The following is a 14,992-nucleotide window of genomic DNA, read 5'->3' on the forward strand; positions in this document are numbered from 1 at the left end:
GGGGCTGTAGCATTTCTTCCATCCCCAGTCATGTATGTCCTCCTCTTGCCAGAGCCGCTGGAAATGCACAGAGCAGCTGTGTCCAAGTGAATCCCACATGTGCTTCCACGAGCGTAGAGTGAATCACCGCAATCCTCTTTATTAAGACAGGAATGTTTAAGGAACACCAGAAGGCTTGGCATCAAATTCAAATGCTTCTTCAGAAGGGCTCGCATGATTTGCAGGGTTGTGAAGCCTCAGTTGCGTGAGTGGCCACTTGAAGGTCTTTTTTCTTTTTGGTTGCTTGCTGTGAAATCCCTCGTTGACCCCTCGCGCCAGTTAGATCTCACTGATGGCGATCTTCTCCTTCTCTGGCCACTTGCAGCGTAGGCTATCTGATTTCAACATGAGAATATTTTATTTCCAAAAAATGTCTGTCAGGAACTCCCTATCATCAGGGTCCCTGTCAGGTTTTAGGACTGTGAAGGGAAGGAATGACCCAAAAGTGAGAGGTAGAGAGTGGTGGGGTAGGGTTGGGATAAATGACCCAGGCTGGACTTGAATCTGAGTTCTCATTAGCATATGGTATGGGTGCCTTGGGTTGGGGGAATACTGTGGCGCATAGTGCTATCAAACCTTATACAGCTGCAGAGAATCCTCTATACCTTGTGCATGTTTGTGCAGCCTTGTTGTCACAGAGCTACACGTCAGTATCAGGCCACTAGCAGCAAGCATCGGCAAACGAAATGCCTGTGATTTCATGGTGGCTGATCTAATCCTGACTGTCTCGAGAATGCAAGGACATCTGTGTTTACTAGAGAAAGGCAGCAGTTCTATTGCACCACTGATGCTAATGACTTTCAACAGGTAGAATTTGATTTGATTTAGCTCGACCTCAGAATTTGTGAATCCCTAAACCACGAAAACCAAATTCGCTCGAGTGCTGCCTCAGATCGTAATTACCAATCGACTTTGGTTATAAAATTGATGTCTATACAAGGTAAGGTAAGGTAAACTGACGAAGAGTATGAAGTGTTTGTACAAACTGTCTAATGGTCAGATTATGAAAGGATTGTGTCACACTTAAAGATCTGAGAACGACATTCGTATCAAGTTGTGGCCAGATTGGTCACATTACAAGAATGTGATTTCTGTGGTTTACATTGATGTCAAAAGTAATGTTAACACCTCATGTGTTTTGTCTGCATGGCTTAAAACAGGTCACAGGCCATTAAGTGTGAGACTCCTTCACTATGGATAACATGCCCAACCTTTAAAAAAAAACTTTAACAAAGAGAGTGTGTGATTGTTGGTGTCATGTAATTTGAACCAATGACAAGACCGGGTTTTACACTGAAATGTAGATGGAGACCTCCTGGTATTTTGTTCATAATCTGTGCTCTGTTGTGCTTAAAAGGGACATTCAGGTTCATATTATTAACTATTTGAAACCCCTTATGTGATAAAATAATCTTTATTGCCATATACTATACTGGTCAACAAATTCAATACTCAGTAGAAAAGCTTTGAGTTAATAATACTTGACATACGTTTAGAATAAAGATTAAATTGGAAAACAAATTAAGACCATCAATAAGGATTCTTTTTAAGAAAATAGAGTGAACTAGTTCAATTATGAAAAACACTACAACCTGTTTACATCACAGTCTCTACTGTACATGTTCACTTTGCTGTCGCACTTTGTCCATTTTGGTCTGTTTCTCTACTGCGTGCTGCAGTTCGCATTGTGAAAACGCAGCGGCTCCTGAAAGTCCATCAAAAATACCCATTCGGGTGGTATTCCTCATGGAAATTTCACAAAAAAATGTTATGAAATTGACATGGAAGGCACTCCTTTCAGATTTGCTTGCTACAAATGATTTACATAGAAAATATATACCAGATATCCCTATACATAATACATAATCAGCATATGAATAACATTAAATAACACCTTGTCCTGCGCAATGTTTGCCCTCCCAACCCTCCTTGGTTTGGTTTACAAGACTGCAGTCCTCGAGTCAGGGCTGAAAAGCTTTTGCTTGCCCTTACCCTTTGGAATGGATGTTTTTCTGGGAAACTATTATCTTCATTGTCCTTCACTGCTGTGGCCCCTAATACAATTAAGCCACAAAAAGCATTAAGGTCCTCTGCCCAGGATGCCTCAGAAACCAAAACAAACACTGAGTTAATCGTCCTTGCATCATTAAAAAAAACATACTAGTTGTTTTATACACAATAGTTTTCTTTCTTTCTACATGGATAAATACTCCTTTTGTTGTAGTGATCCCACAGCCAGACCAGCCGGACCCATCTCGTTTGGTTCTCTCTGGTTGCTCCGGAACCTTTCTTCTTTGCTGTCTTGAGAGGGTGTGTTCCTCTCAAGCACAGATTTGACGTCATATCCAGATATATATATATAAAGTAAGGACAAATGGTGTGTCATTGTTCCGGTCCAAGCTAGAACATTTGTCAGGCGAGGACAGGAAGCCAGAACCACCAAAACGTGCCTGGTCCGGATCAGCTCCAAGCTGTTCTCTCGCCTCGCCTCCCTGGTCCGGCTGTCTTAGGTAGAGCTGTACTTTTGGCTTGATCGAGAGCTGGTCCGGTCGAGGCCGTTGCCGTGGCACGAGCCCTTCCAGCGCACGCCAGATCCCCGCTCGTCTGTCGGCGAGATATTCCTGGATTTCCTCTGGCACCAGCAACACAGGCAGGACTGCAAACATCAACAGCAAAAAACAGAATCAGAATCAGAGTCAGCTTTACTGGCCAATCATACTTGCATATGCAAGAAACTGGTCTTCAGTAACTCTCTCTAAAAAGTTTAAGGAATTTAAGGAATTATAAAAGTAATCGAAAAAGAAGATGGACATATGGCGGTGACCAACGTTACTACAGTACATATAGTAACTTCTACAAATGTTTTGAGTGTTTAAAGTCATACAATTTGAGTTATTGAGTGCTAGGTCATACTGTAGGCGACTAACTTTTCCCTTTGTCACTAAGTCTTTGCATCCATTGGCATTTGCATTCATAACACATCCAACAGTACAGCACATCCATATATTCACCCTGAACGTTTGTTTTTCCACCAATTTTAGAGGAGGTTGACTTCCAACAGACAGTAAGCAGATCACAAACATGTGAGCGGAACACACTCAAAAACCAAAGCAATTTCAAGGCGTATTGTGTACAGATACAGACATGCACTGAGGTTATATATCAGCAGGATAAGTCATAACTATATCTTTACAGCTGCATCGCTCTTCCTGTCTATATCACACTCTGCTTTCTTCCAAGTTCAAGGAGAGGTCAATGATGGATTGCAATGGGACAGATAAACTCCATTTCACACTTTCCATGGTCTAGGAATACTCTTGACGTCCAAGGAAGTACGGGTCAGCCATGTGAAGTTGGTTATGGATGGATGTTTAAACATGAGGTAAGGGACAACCGTGGGAAGCATCCGGAGCGGATTGAGACCTTGGCTGAGGAACAATGCTGTCTGTTCCTCTCATCTTTTAAGACGGTTGATGTCCAAACAACACAACTTGCCAATTCATATCAAGTTTTTTCCCCACTAAATTACATTACACTACACAGCACACTTTTATCGACTTACAGGGACTTACAGTTATTTAGGTACAGGGTATTGATTACAGTCGCTGGAGCAGAAGTTAGATTCCTTGTTAAAGGGTACTTTGGCCATTTCTAATTCCAAGACAGACTCCCTAATATTCAGCCAAGGCTGCCCCAAGAGAAGATTCATACCTTAAAGCAATTTTTAAACTTCTGGCTGACAAAGTAGAGTGCCACAGGGTTGATGCAGGAGTTTAGGGAGGCCATGTTGATGCCAATGTAGTCCAGTACCAGCAGGAAACTAAGGAGACACAAGAGCCAGAAGATGAGAACACCAGGCAGCTTCACGCGGTATCGAGGCAAACTGTGATACCTTCTGAAAGTTATTTTCCCAAAATCATATTGAACAACCTCAATCAAAGAATTTGGGATATGAAACAAAACCATAAGGGTTTATCTGAAGAGCTTCTTTCGCTTACTTCTTTTATCAGTACATTGAAGTTGGTAAGCACTGTATACCTCAGCAGTTCACAGCGGTTGGGGTCCGACTGGTCGTAGATGGTCTTCTTGAGGATGCGGCTCAGGTGGAGAGGCAGCCAGCAGAGGGCGAAGATCACCACCAGACAGAAGACAGTCTTGGCCACCTCACGACGCTGCACACACACACGCACATACACACACACACACTTAGTACCAGATGAGACAATTGATTCTGCTCACTTTCAGACATCTGCTTGTATTGATTGAATGTCAAAGAACCGTAGCTGACAGGAAGTCTGACATGACTTTTTGGATGTGACACCAAGGAGACAACCATAACCTGCTCACTTGAATTTAAAGCAGACATGAATTCTTTAATTTCCCTACATTCTCATGGATGCATACATAAATACTGTACATATGCTGTATATCTCTCCCTGACACATCCCTTAGCGGGAGCACATAGACTTGGATGAGTGGCATCAAAGATGAGACAATCGTATCGGCTCTCTTGCAGACATCTGCTTGTATTGCTCATATTTAAGGAAGACATTAACCCTTCCGTTTCCTAAAATTCAGATGAATTTATGCTATATATGTGAGTAAATATTTCTCTCTGATGGATCCCTTAGAACCTGATTTCTCACTTGTGGAACATTGGTATTGGAACATCTCACTGGTTACATGGCGCTATTCCAATATGCCGCTATTCCGACATTGATGTCTATTGTCGGAATACCGGCACGAGATATGCCATTTCTGTGGTTTGTGCTACGTTGCTCAGCTCGGGATGTCTGAATAGCGTTATGACGGAATAGCGGCATGTCTGAATAGCGGTTGCCCCCCATCACACTTCATGTCAGGACGTTGTAGTAAAATCATTGACGCTTATGCATAGTCTCAAATAAACTCAATTCCAAACAGGTCAAGTCAAAGTAGTGTGATCAGTAAAGAGGAATCAAACTGGCATGAGAAGCAAGTAACACAATGTTGCAACTCCCTAGAACGTCAGCCGCATTAAAAAAGGGTCATTAGACAAATTAACAAAACAATCATTCAACACACTTGAATCATTCAACTCACAAGAAAGATGCCTGAAAAAATAATGACACATTTTAATCGTAGTATCTTACAGCTCTGTTAAGTGACTTGGTGTGGTTGGCACCAGACATTTAAGGCTCTTTTCCATTGCTAGTTTTCTGATAGGCCTACAGCTTGACACAGCGCAACTCGGCCGGCACTTTTTGCTTTTCGAATAGGCACAACACAGCTCAATCGTAAAGCAAAAAGTGGCAGCCGAGTCACGCTGTGTCGAGCTGTAGGCCTACCAGAAAACCGGCAGAGGAAAAGAGGCATTAGTTTCCCAAAAGAAGTGGTATCAACTAGATGGGAGTGTGTTGTGGTGCAGGGGTGACTGGCGTGGAAGCTGCCGTGAAGTTTAGTATGCATGTGTAACCCATGCCAACTAGCAGCTTACAGCTTTAGCAAACCTCCCTCCCTCCCTCCCTCATACAGTATCGTTTGCGCTGAGCTACTGATCTAGACCTTTTAGCTCAGTGGTATCCTGCTGTGTCTCCCATGCCAAACTGGAGTGCTTGACGCAGGTTCGATACCAGAGTGGCAAACTGTCCACGGTTGAGCACAGTTATGCACGCACCTGTTTCATGTGGTCGTTGAGGGCGATGCGCATGCCCTTCTTGCGGCGCAGCATCTCGCAGGTCATGAGGGTGTAGAAGACGCCCGTGCACAACAGAGGGAGGCAGAAGTAGAACCCAAACAGCCACCAGTCCTTCACTTCCTGGTAGAACTGAAATAGACACGCGGACGGACACACATGGCACATGTTGTACTGTGTTAGTGTTATTCCCAAGAGGGCCCTGACCTCCCCAAGTCCATTTAAAATCAGCCACCAGTGCTTCACATCCTGATAGAACGGAAATAGACACAGAAAAAAAGAGAAGGGATTGCTACATTGGGTCACAAGGAGATGAAATCCAGTTAATAGAACTGAGAGACATGGGAATGAACATGGGAAAAGGGTTGTTGGCAGGAGAGTCCTGACCCCCACTTACTGTAAGCCATTCAAAATTCACATCCATAAAAAATGCATCATATCCATAAACTTAACCTTCCACTCCTCTGTGGGAGTGTGTTGCTACATCAAGCCATTTAGTTAATGTAATACCACCCTGACCACCACCTCTGTGTGGGAAGTTGAAACATACAATCACACACACACACTCGCACGCGCGCGCACACACACACACGTCTGCACACATTCTTTCCACATTTTAATCTGACCACCTGGCGCTAGTGTGGGACACTCCTACTTACGGGGACATGGAAAGACAACACAAGTGACACTTAGTCCTAGAACATCATAGTAGCCTCCTGTCGCAGGATATTAGTCTGATTAGCAGCACATCCACCGCCACATTTTCCAGGTTGGGTGAGGTGGGAGGGGAGGATCATTAGGGGTGTCCCGGACGAATGTGTGAACTTCCATGCAGCATTTGAGCATTGGGTCATACAGTTTGAACAGAGAGTAGCTGGATTGTTGTCCTTTCTTTTTTAATGTATACTGCTTTCAGAACTAGCACTTAGTTTTACTATCAAAGAGTTGATGGCGTAATAAGAAGTCTAGCATTTTACAAATTGCATTACCTCTTTTATTTTCATGTCTGGGATCGAAAGGAATATTCATGTTTTTCTTTTTCCTGGGCTAGACACTAGCCAGCTAACAGTGTTGCATGACCTGAAAGAAAACACTTCACATAAAAGTGACTTTCAGCCTAAGGGGCAATTATCTCAAGTTACTCATGTCCCAAATTATGACATGGGGTTTAGGTCACATGCTTTCGGTGTCTTAAGTCTTAAAGCCCAGGGGTCCTTATTAAACACTCAGCATTTACTCAATCTACCAGAAACTCAAGTGTTGGATTTATATATTTCTTTCTCAGAGGGAATTGCCTGTATTTTTGTTTCAGGATCTCCATATATATATTTTTTTATCTTTTATTCTGATTTTCTTTGAGTAGTCTGATCTACCGCACTGCCTACCTTTCATTCTGACTCATTGCCATAGTCCAATAATATGAAATCGGGAGCCTTTTTTTCTCTGTGCTAAAAATAAAGTTGTTTACTCTATGTGGTATTTCGCCTCTGATGTCATAACCATTAAAGCAAACCTGATTTCTCTACTCTCGTATTTTGCACGCAAAGCCTTCATGACCGTCCATCAACAAGTGCACAACAAACTCTCTCTGTGACTCTCACCAAATTCGAGACCAGATCACAGTCACAGGGATGGTAATTCTTTCGGTCTGCAAACACAGTATCTATGAAAGAGGTAGATGAAATAGAATTGTGACTAATTGAAAAATTTAAATCATGTGGGTTTTTTATATTGTTTGGGGTGTGTGGGCCTGTGTGTGTGTGTGTGTGTGTGTGTGTGTGTGTGTGTGTGTGTGTGTGTGTGTGTGTGTGTGTGTGTGTGTGTGTGTGTGTGTGTGTGTGCGCGTGTGTGTGTGTGCGTGCGCGCGCGTGCGTGCGTGCATGCATGTGTGTACGAGAGTGCACATTATCTTTTTCCGGAATATGGTTTTCTGATACTACCTACTTTTTGCCTTTTTGCTTTTTTTGCACAGCCCTGCTGACATGCACGGTTCTACCAGAGAGAATATAATATCTTTGCTGCTACCAATGTTCCACAACTTGACCTTGTGGTAAGAAACAGTTGGAGAGAGTAGCAGTGCTGGCAGTATAGTTAAGTCCTCATTTGTCCCTGAGGCAACATTTCCTTTACAGCAGTAGTTTAGAAACACACAAGGACAGAAAAATTGAATACATAGATAAAGCAAATAGCACAAGAAATAAAAGCTAACCAAATTCTACCACAAGTCAGTTACTATATTGACAACAAACAAATAAGTTAAAGTGTGTATTTAGTTCTCCTTAAAAATAAAATGATAGTGTGCTTCTTTACAACACACACAACGCAGACTTAAATAGCAGACATCAAACAACAGAGGGCAACAAACAACATAAACAAATGCATATTAGTCGTGACTCATGTAAAATACTTATGCAGTAGCTAATTCAAATAATTACTTGTGTAATTTTGCTAGCTCCTTTCTTAGAAATGCAGTGTTTCACACCATTTTTTAACAGATGAGCTGTTTACTATGTATTCAATCAGCACATTGTGGCAATCAACATTAGTTACGTGGTTGAAAAATTATTGCAGTTTTGTGAAAATTAAGTCTGAGAACAAAATGATGGCATACAGCCAATAGAGTCAAAAATATTGCAGGTGCAATGGTGGTGACACTTTTGTATGTTCAGTACAGCAGGTTAAACTCATTATTTTGCAGCTAGTTTTGCCATCTGTCCCAATTGTTATGATCTGTTTCAGAAAAAAAACGTTCCAAGTTCAACAGACCTACAACATCTTGTGTACTAAACCTCCGAAAAGCGAAGTGCTCTCCGACCGACTGACAAATCAAACGACTGGCCCAGCATAGTAGCAGACTCACTAAAAAACAGTCATGTGGCTTTACATGTAGAGGGGTCACCCCATTTTTGTTGTAGTCACATCCCAGCATGGCCGGATCATCCATTGGGGTCAGCGGGAGAGTGCCCAGGGGTACCAACCATATTTGACCAGTTGGGGGGCACCACAAGACACAAACTTAACAAATATTATTTATAAAGGGGGCACCAGTGAGGTATAGTGCCCGGGGGCATCACATTGGCTTAATAAGGTCCTGATCCCAGGGCTGACTTAACTTACATATGAGGTGCCCCTTTAGCGATATATCAAAAATAAGTCTCACATCATCACTAAAATGTCCGTAGCCCCTTAATGCACGCCATACCTCCTGTCGCACACTGTAATAGACAGTGAAAGTTAACTACTATAGTACTACACTACTATGACAGTGCAAAGGACCTTTAGTAATACATTACGACTTGGTTTATAGCTTTTTATATTTATAATCCCATGTCTTAAGGGGTTAACTACCCCCTGGGGATAAGTAAAGTTACTCTACTCTACTCCAAAAGTTGATACATACACTATTTTACCTCACACATGCACTTTTGTGCAAGCATTTTATTTGCATGTGCTAGCAGGCCTATGTAGGCCTCAAAAAACGCATAAACTTTTAGTGATGTGATATATTGCCTAGGGGGGCACCTCAAGTACTACTTAGGCTTAAGTACTACTCAAGAAGGCCTATGTGGGCCTAATAAAATATTGTAAGCATAAACGTTATAGGGGGGGGCACCTCAAGTGCTACTTAGGCTTAAGTACTACTTAAGAGGTTTTGGGAAACGCAGCCCAGTGACAGTGGCTCCCTTACCTTCATGAAGGGATGGGTCTGCTGCGGGTGGAGGAGGCAGATGCGCAGCTTGGCGCCGCGGTAGGACATCTCCATCATGTCGAAGGCCAATGCTTCGGGCACCGCCAGCACTACGGCGGCCACCCAGATCAGCGTCACCTCAATTGCCTTCCACAGTGGCACCCCCATGCCTTTCACACGGCTCCATGACGTCACCGCATGATACCTGGTGTGGGCACAACACATCAGCTCTGGTTAGGGCCTCCACACACCGGCGCGACGAAGTGTGGAAAATTTTGATTCCACTGTTTTCGATACAACCCCGCACACTGGCTCCGATGTCCGCGGTTGTCAACTGCTGATGACGGGAAAGCTCTATTTTTTGTCGGAGCCGCCCATTGATTAAACATGCACTGCTGTGATGAAATTGACCACTCACTATGTACAGTATACAATATAGCACATCTGTGCCAGTGTGCAGCGGTAACCAACATTGTCAGAACCGATAGTGCTCCGTAGTGTTGTCAGGGCCGATGTGCGGAGGCCCTTAGCCTGTTTATTAGGGTTAATATGGTCAGTGGTGTTTGTGATGGAATGCCCATCACTTGGTTTGTGTGGGTGCGCTCTGACTGTCACACCACCGTACCTGGCTGCTTGTGTGGTGGACAGAGAGTCTGGGTTCAGAGCGGGCCAAAACTCTCCTCTTGTTTGATACAGTGTTGGTGAGAAGAGTCCTTAAGTGTCCTAACTGGGGTGATCTAAATTCATTCGACACACTCACGACAAATGACTGCCTTGATCTGTTTATGTTTTCTTAACTCAATAATGCTAACAACAGCACATTGAAATACAGCACGAAACTCATTGCCCTCATGTCTTCAGTTCTTGCAGTATAGGTGTCATCATATTTAGACAGCATGGAGAAAAGTTCAAACACACTAGCTAATTTTGTGGCAGGAGCTTGTTGTTTATATGGGTCCTGCAATAATTCAAACAAAATAAAAACAAAGGCTTTGGTCTATTAACACATTTCAGACAGTTCCTTTCAACTCCTCGTGTTTATGAGTATGCATGCCATATTTAATTGGCATTCCTTTGCCTGTGAAAGTCTAGCTTGTAAATATAACAAAAGCCAAGTGATTGTAAAGTAATGAGACTCATTTAGCTTCTCATTATAAAAGCCAGGTCTGTTGTATGCAGGGTGTCTGTTTTATATGTTTGATCACTTAGTCACTACGGTAATGTGACAGCCATGGTAATCCTCAAAAAATGCTATAGAATAATGAATTGACAAAAAAAATACAGCAATAACAATACAAAATGCAACCATTATATGAAAATCTCACCATACAAAAGTGTAGCCATAATACAAAACCCTCCCATATTTGAAATAGGGATACAAGATCATCAAATTTATTTTTTCTGAAGCATTAAACCTTGAAATGTCTTATTGATGTACAGTACCTACTAAAGTTACATCCAGTTCCTGAACCATCCACTGTGTTCGTGCTTGTGGTCTGTCTATAGTACACCCACTGACTCATCTCTGCCTATTGTTTACAGAACATCTCACTAAGCACACCCCACCCCACACCAAATCACAATCACTGTGTAGGCATGCCATTTATGGCACAGTACTTTTCTCTGCGTCGAGTTTAAACGGGCGATGTACTTTTAATTTAAAGTGATCTGTAGACCACCCAATGTGTGTGCTCTGAGACCTGAATGCCCATGCAGTGCCCATGTGTGTGTGTGCTGGGTGTCCCACCTGTCTATGCTCAGGGCACACAGGCTGAGCACTGTGATGCCCACCGAGGCTTTCTGGATGAAGGGCATCAGCTTGCAGATGTAGAGGCCAAACGGCCAGTCCTCCGCCAGCAGCTGATCACAGAGAAGAAGAATAAAACAGAACAGAATGTTATGTGCTTGAACAAGAATACTCGCTTTTTTTCAAATGCAGACTAAACTGTGTAAGATGTTGTGAAAAACATTATAGCAACTGCTATTGCAGACGGTGTGGTGGCGGGTGGGCATTTATTTGCTTTGGTTTTGGACTTGAGAAACCCTGAATTGGTGATACAAACAGATAAACTGATATGACTGCGTAATAGCTCCTAATTGTCGTCTCTACTATGCCAGGTGTTACTGTGAAAGCAAACACAGGCCTTAAAACAACATAAAGGGTAGAGCAGCTGGCTGACATGGCACTGATGGATTACAGTAGAAACAGCAAGGCAAGCTACTCAATACAGGATGAAGCTGAGCCACAGTCAACTGCTTTATATTTTTGTACAGCAATGATCAATTGACCTGAAAGACCGACTGTAAATTATGACGCCTTACACTTGTGGATAAGTAGGCCTATGTTGTAGTTCAGGATTGTTGCAGATTCTCATTCATGCAGATCATCTTAATCAGCTTATGAATGTAGTTAGCCAACTGGATTTCTTTTTAGAGCTTGAAAGGTGTTTCATCTCTTCAGCTGAGACTTGGGGTCTTCAACATGCGTAAAGCATGCATAAAAGCAAATGATATATTAGAGGTATGGGATTATTTGAGAAGTCAATGTCTCAGGATTCAAAGTGTCCAGCATCAAGTAGCATGAAATTCAGGCAAATATTGCAAAACGAAAAAATAAAACAACACCAAACCATCAAGGGGGCTTTCAGCATATTTTGATATTGGCAGCTTTACTTTGGCTTGGCAGGGTGGATTTGCATACTGGATCAAATATGTTTGTCCCCAGTGAGGCTAAGGGCATTTTACCAAATCCCAAGCAGACATCTCTCTGGCCAAGACAAACAGGCTAACGTTTCTAACCAAACACATTGTCAGTGGTCTTGTAAGAAAAGGCTGTCCGAGCAAAATCGCTTTCAGTGGGGATTTAGCAAAGAACCAGCACATAGTCACTGACAAAAAAAGGAAATTGTTTCCAGCCAGCGCTACACAATCCGACCAACAGCATTGTACTTAGCTTAGTTCCATATTACAGAGCGTGTAATTGCACCTGCCAATCACCACCAGAGTCAAGACTTAAAAAGGACACGATGGAGGGATGAGAAGGGATCCCTTGACACCAACAAAGAATGCTGTTGGCCGGGTAACTATGCCAGTGGACTGGACCCAACCCCCCCCCCCATCCTTCCCGGGATCTGTCGGGTTTGCAGAATGTGACTAAACCTCATGAGGGGAAACAAAAGACAGTGCTTTGGCTTCAGGAATGATTTCCTCTAATACCACCCACTCTCCTCACATGCTTCACCTCTTCAGGCCTACCCTTAGCAAAGTAACCTTGTCAGCCAGCCACGTCATAGTGTCCTGACTGATGCCACACACCTGTCTGTCATGGCCAAGGTCAGAAGTGTGACTACAACAGTGCAGGTCACACAGAGGCAGGCAAGAAAGAGAGGAGAAATGATGGGAAAAAAGATCAAGAGCGAAGAAGGGCGGCTGGGGAAGAGGAGAAATGTACTGATGGAGAGAAGGCAGTGTGACAAAGAAACCTGGAAGAGGTTTGAAGAGCAAAAGTAGGCTGTGATCTCCTCCAGACCACCCATCCTGCCCCGTTCACGTCACTCCCTCACTGCAGGTCACGAGTCAAGAATTTACTATGTGGCCATTTGCTGCAAAACTGTGCATTTATGAAACGCAAGTTTCAGAAGATCTAATTTGTCCCCTCTTAGTTCATTACAAGCTGTTCCTGCTTTTGGCATGGCAGTTTGGGCTCAACGGAAATGTGTATCGATATTGTAACATGACACAGTACGAGGATGAATGTCTATTGCGTTTTATTTCTCTACCAGCTTTCATCGCTCAGAAGGGCACTCTTTTCATTCAGCTTCTTAAACACCAACTGTGAATATTGTCTAGTTGCTACTTTTCTGTTTACACTGTTTAGATGTGACTATAAGCCCATAGTAGTTCCTTCCTTGCTCACCTTGCTCTCTTGCTGCCACTATATAAGAACATTATACAACCAAATGCTCAACCCATTCTCTCTCTGCATCTGATCATCTAAAATAATAGAGTAGAGTGGAAAAACGTAATTAGGGAGGAAAATGAGGAAAATTTAAGACCTTAAATAGGATGTAAATGATGAGCATGCTTTAATTTCAGAGATGATAAGGACTATTCAGCTAAATGTACGTGTGAAGTGCTTGACGTTGGCCTTGTTTTGGGTAAGTCTGATCGATGTGTGATTAGTGTCCCTAAAGCAGAAAGCAAAATGCACTTATCACCTTCCACCCACTCCTCCGTCCGAACACTGAACTCAGAACATTGATAAGAATGACAAGGAGAAAGTAAAACAGTCTATTAACATTGACATATCTCCATTCACATATGGAGATAATATGCGGACCTTGTACTTAAACCAACTCCTTAAAAAATCAATGACATGATGATGTTGCTTGAATAAGGAATATCCTCAACCTCCAACAAGTTCAGCTGCTTACAACTAAACCATTTTGGACAGTGAAATGCATGTCAACAGCAAGCCAGCACAACACATCCCCTTGTCCACGCATATGAATGACATTAACAATGAAATAGATGACAGCAACCAAAACTGATGGCGTTCCTCAGATAGGGACAAGAAAATGTTCATTTTGCTTGTTATCTAAATCTTTTTGGACAATGCAATAGATGTCAACAACAAGAAGCCAGCAATAAACAGCCCTCGTCCACTCACCTTGAAGACGTTGATGGGGATGGCGATGAGGATGTAGAGCAGGTCCCCGAGGGCCAGGGATCCGATGAGGACATTGGGGCCATTCCTCATGCACTTGTTCTTATAGATGATCCGCAACAGGGTGGAGTTCCCAATGATCCCCACTACGAAGATGATGCAGGATATCACCGTGTTCACATACTTGAAGGCATGCTTGATTTCCGTTTGCTTCACACACATCGGTGGGTATGACATGGCGGGCCGGCTTGCGGGGCCGGGGATGGGGCCAGAGCCATTGGCTGCGGCAACTGCAGGTTTGAGTTCTGCTGCATTGTTGAAAGATGACTCAGAATCGGAAGATTTGTCTTGTTGCGTTGTGTCCCGGGCAAATCGTGAACTCCCAGCGCAAACACTTGCTACAAGCAAGAGCACCACAAGTCCTTTAGCCCTCATCCTCTCTCCAGGAGCCTCTCTCTAACTCTCTCTCTCTCTCTCTCTCTCTCACACACACACACACACACACACACACACACACAAACTGAGACACACACACACACACTCACACTCACACAAATGTATCAGATGGAGAGGTGATCAGGAGGTGTGAGGGTCAGTTGTCAGTTGCAGTATCCTGATCGCCCGGTGACCTGCAGAAACAACAACACAGGTCAGACAGAGCGCAGCAGCAGCAGCAGCAGCAGCAGAGCCCTCAGGAGAGTTCAGTTTCAAGTGTGGCCAGCAAGTTCAGCTGAAGATGTTGGCTGTGGGGGAGCAGAGCGGTGATTGGAGCGGGGTCGGAAAAGGGTGCCTCCCAATCTGTTTTCATTACACAAGGAAGGCCAGGAGGATGCTAGGCAGCTGGAGTTTCCTAAGGGCCAATCAGTCACAGTCGAGCCCACACACCACACCAGCCTCTCTCAACCAAAACAATGTCAGCGCACCG

At 43.4% G+C, this 14,992-nt stretch overlaps 1 protein-coding gene across 1 annotated transcript; it reads right to left on the reverse strand.

The window, feature by feature from the left end:
- Window positions 1–156: 156 nt before the first annotated feature.
- On the reverse strand, window positions 157–14,532 carry LOC134440322 (endothelin receptor type B-like). Its single transcript, XM_063190352.1, has 7 exons — window positions 14,071–14,532; window positions 11,149–11,261; window positions 9,402–9,606; window positions 5,696–5,845; window positions 4,078–4,211; window positions 3,751–3,859; window positions 157–2,695 (listed from the first exon to the last, which is right to left on the reverse strand). The coding sequence occupies exons 1-7, from the start codon at window positions 14,500–14,502 to the stop codon at window positions 2,546–2,548; spliced, it is 1,293 nt and encodes a 430-aa protein (XP_063046422.1). The 5' UTR covers window positions 14,503–14,532; the 3' UTR covers window positions 157–2,545.
- Window positions 14,533–14,992: the final 460 nt, after the last annotated feature.

The sequence above is a fragment of the Engraulis encrasicolus genome, chromosome 23 (assembly GCF_034702125.1).
Source record: "Engraulis encrasicolus isolate BLACKSEA-1 chromosome 23, IST_EnEncr_1.0, whole genome shotgun sequence".
NCBI classification, from domain to species: domain Eukaryota; kingdom Metazoa; phylum Chordata; class Actinopteri; order Clupeiformes; family Engraulidae; genus Engraulis; species Engraulis encrasicolus.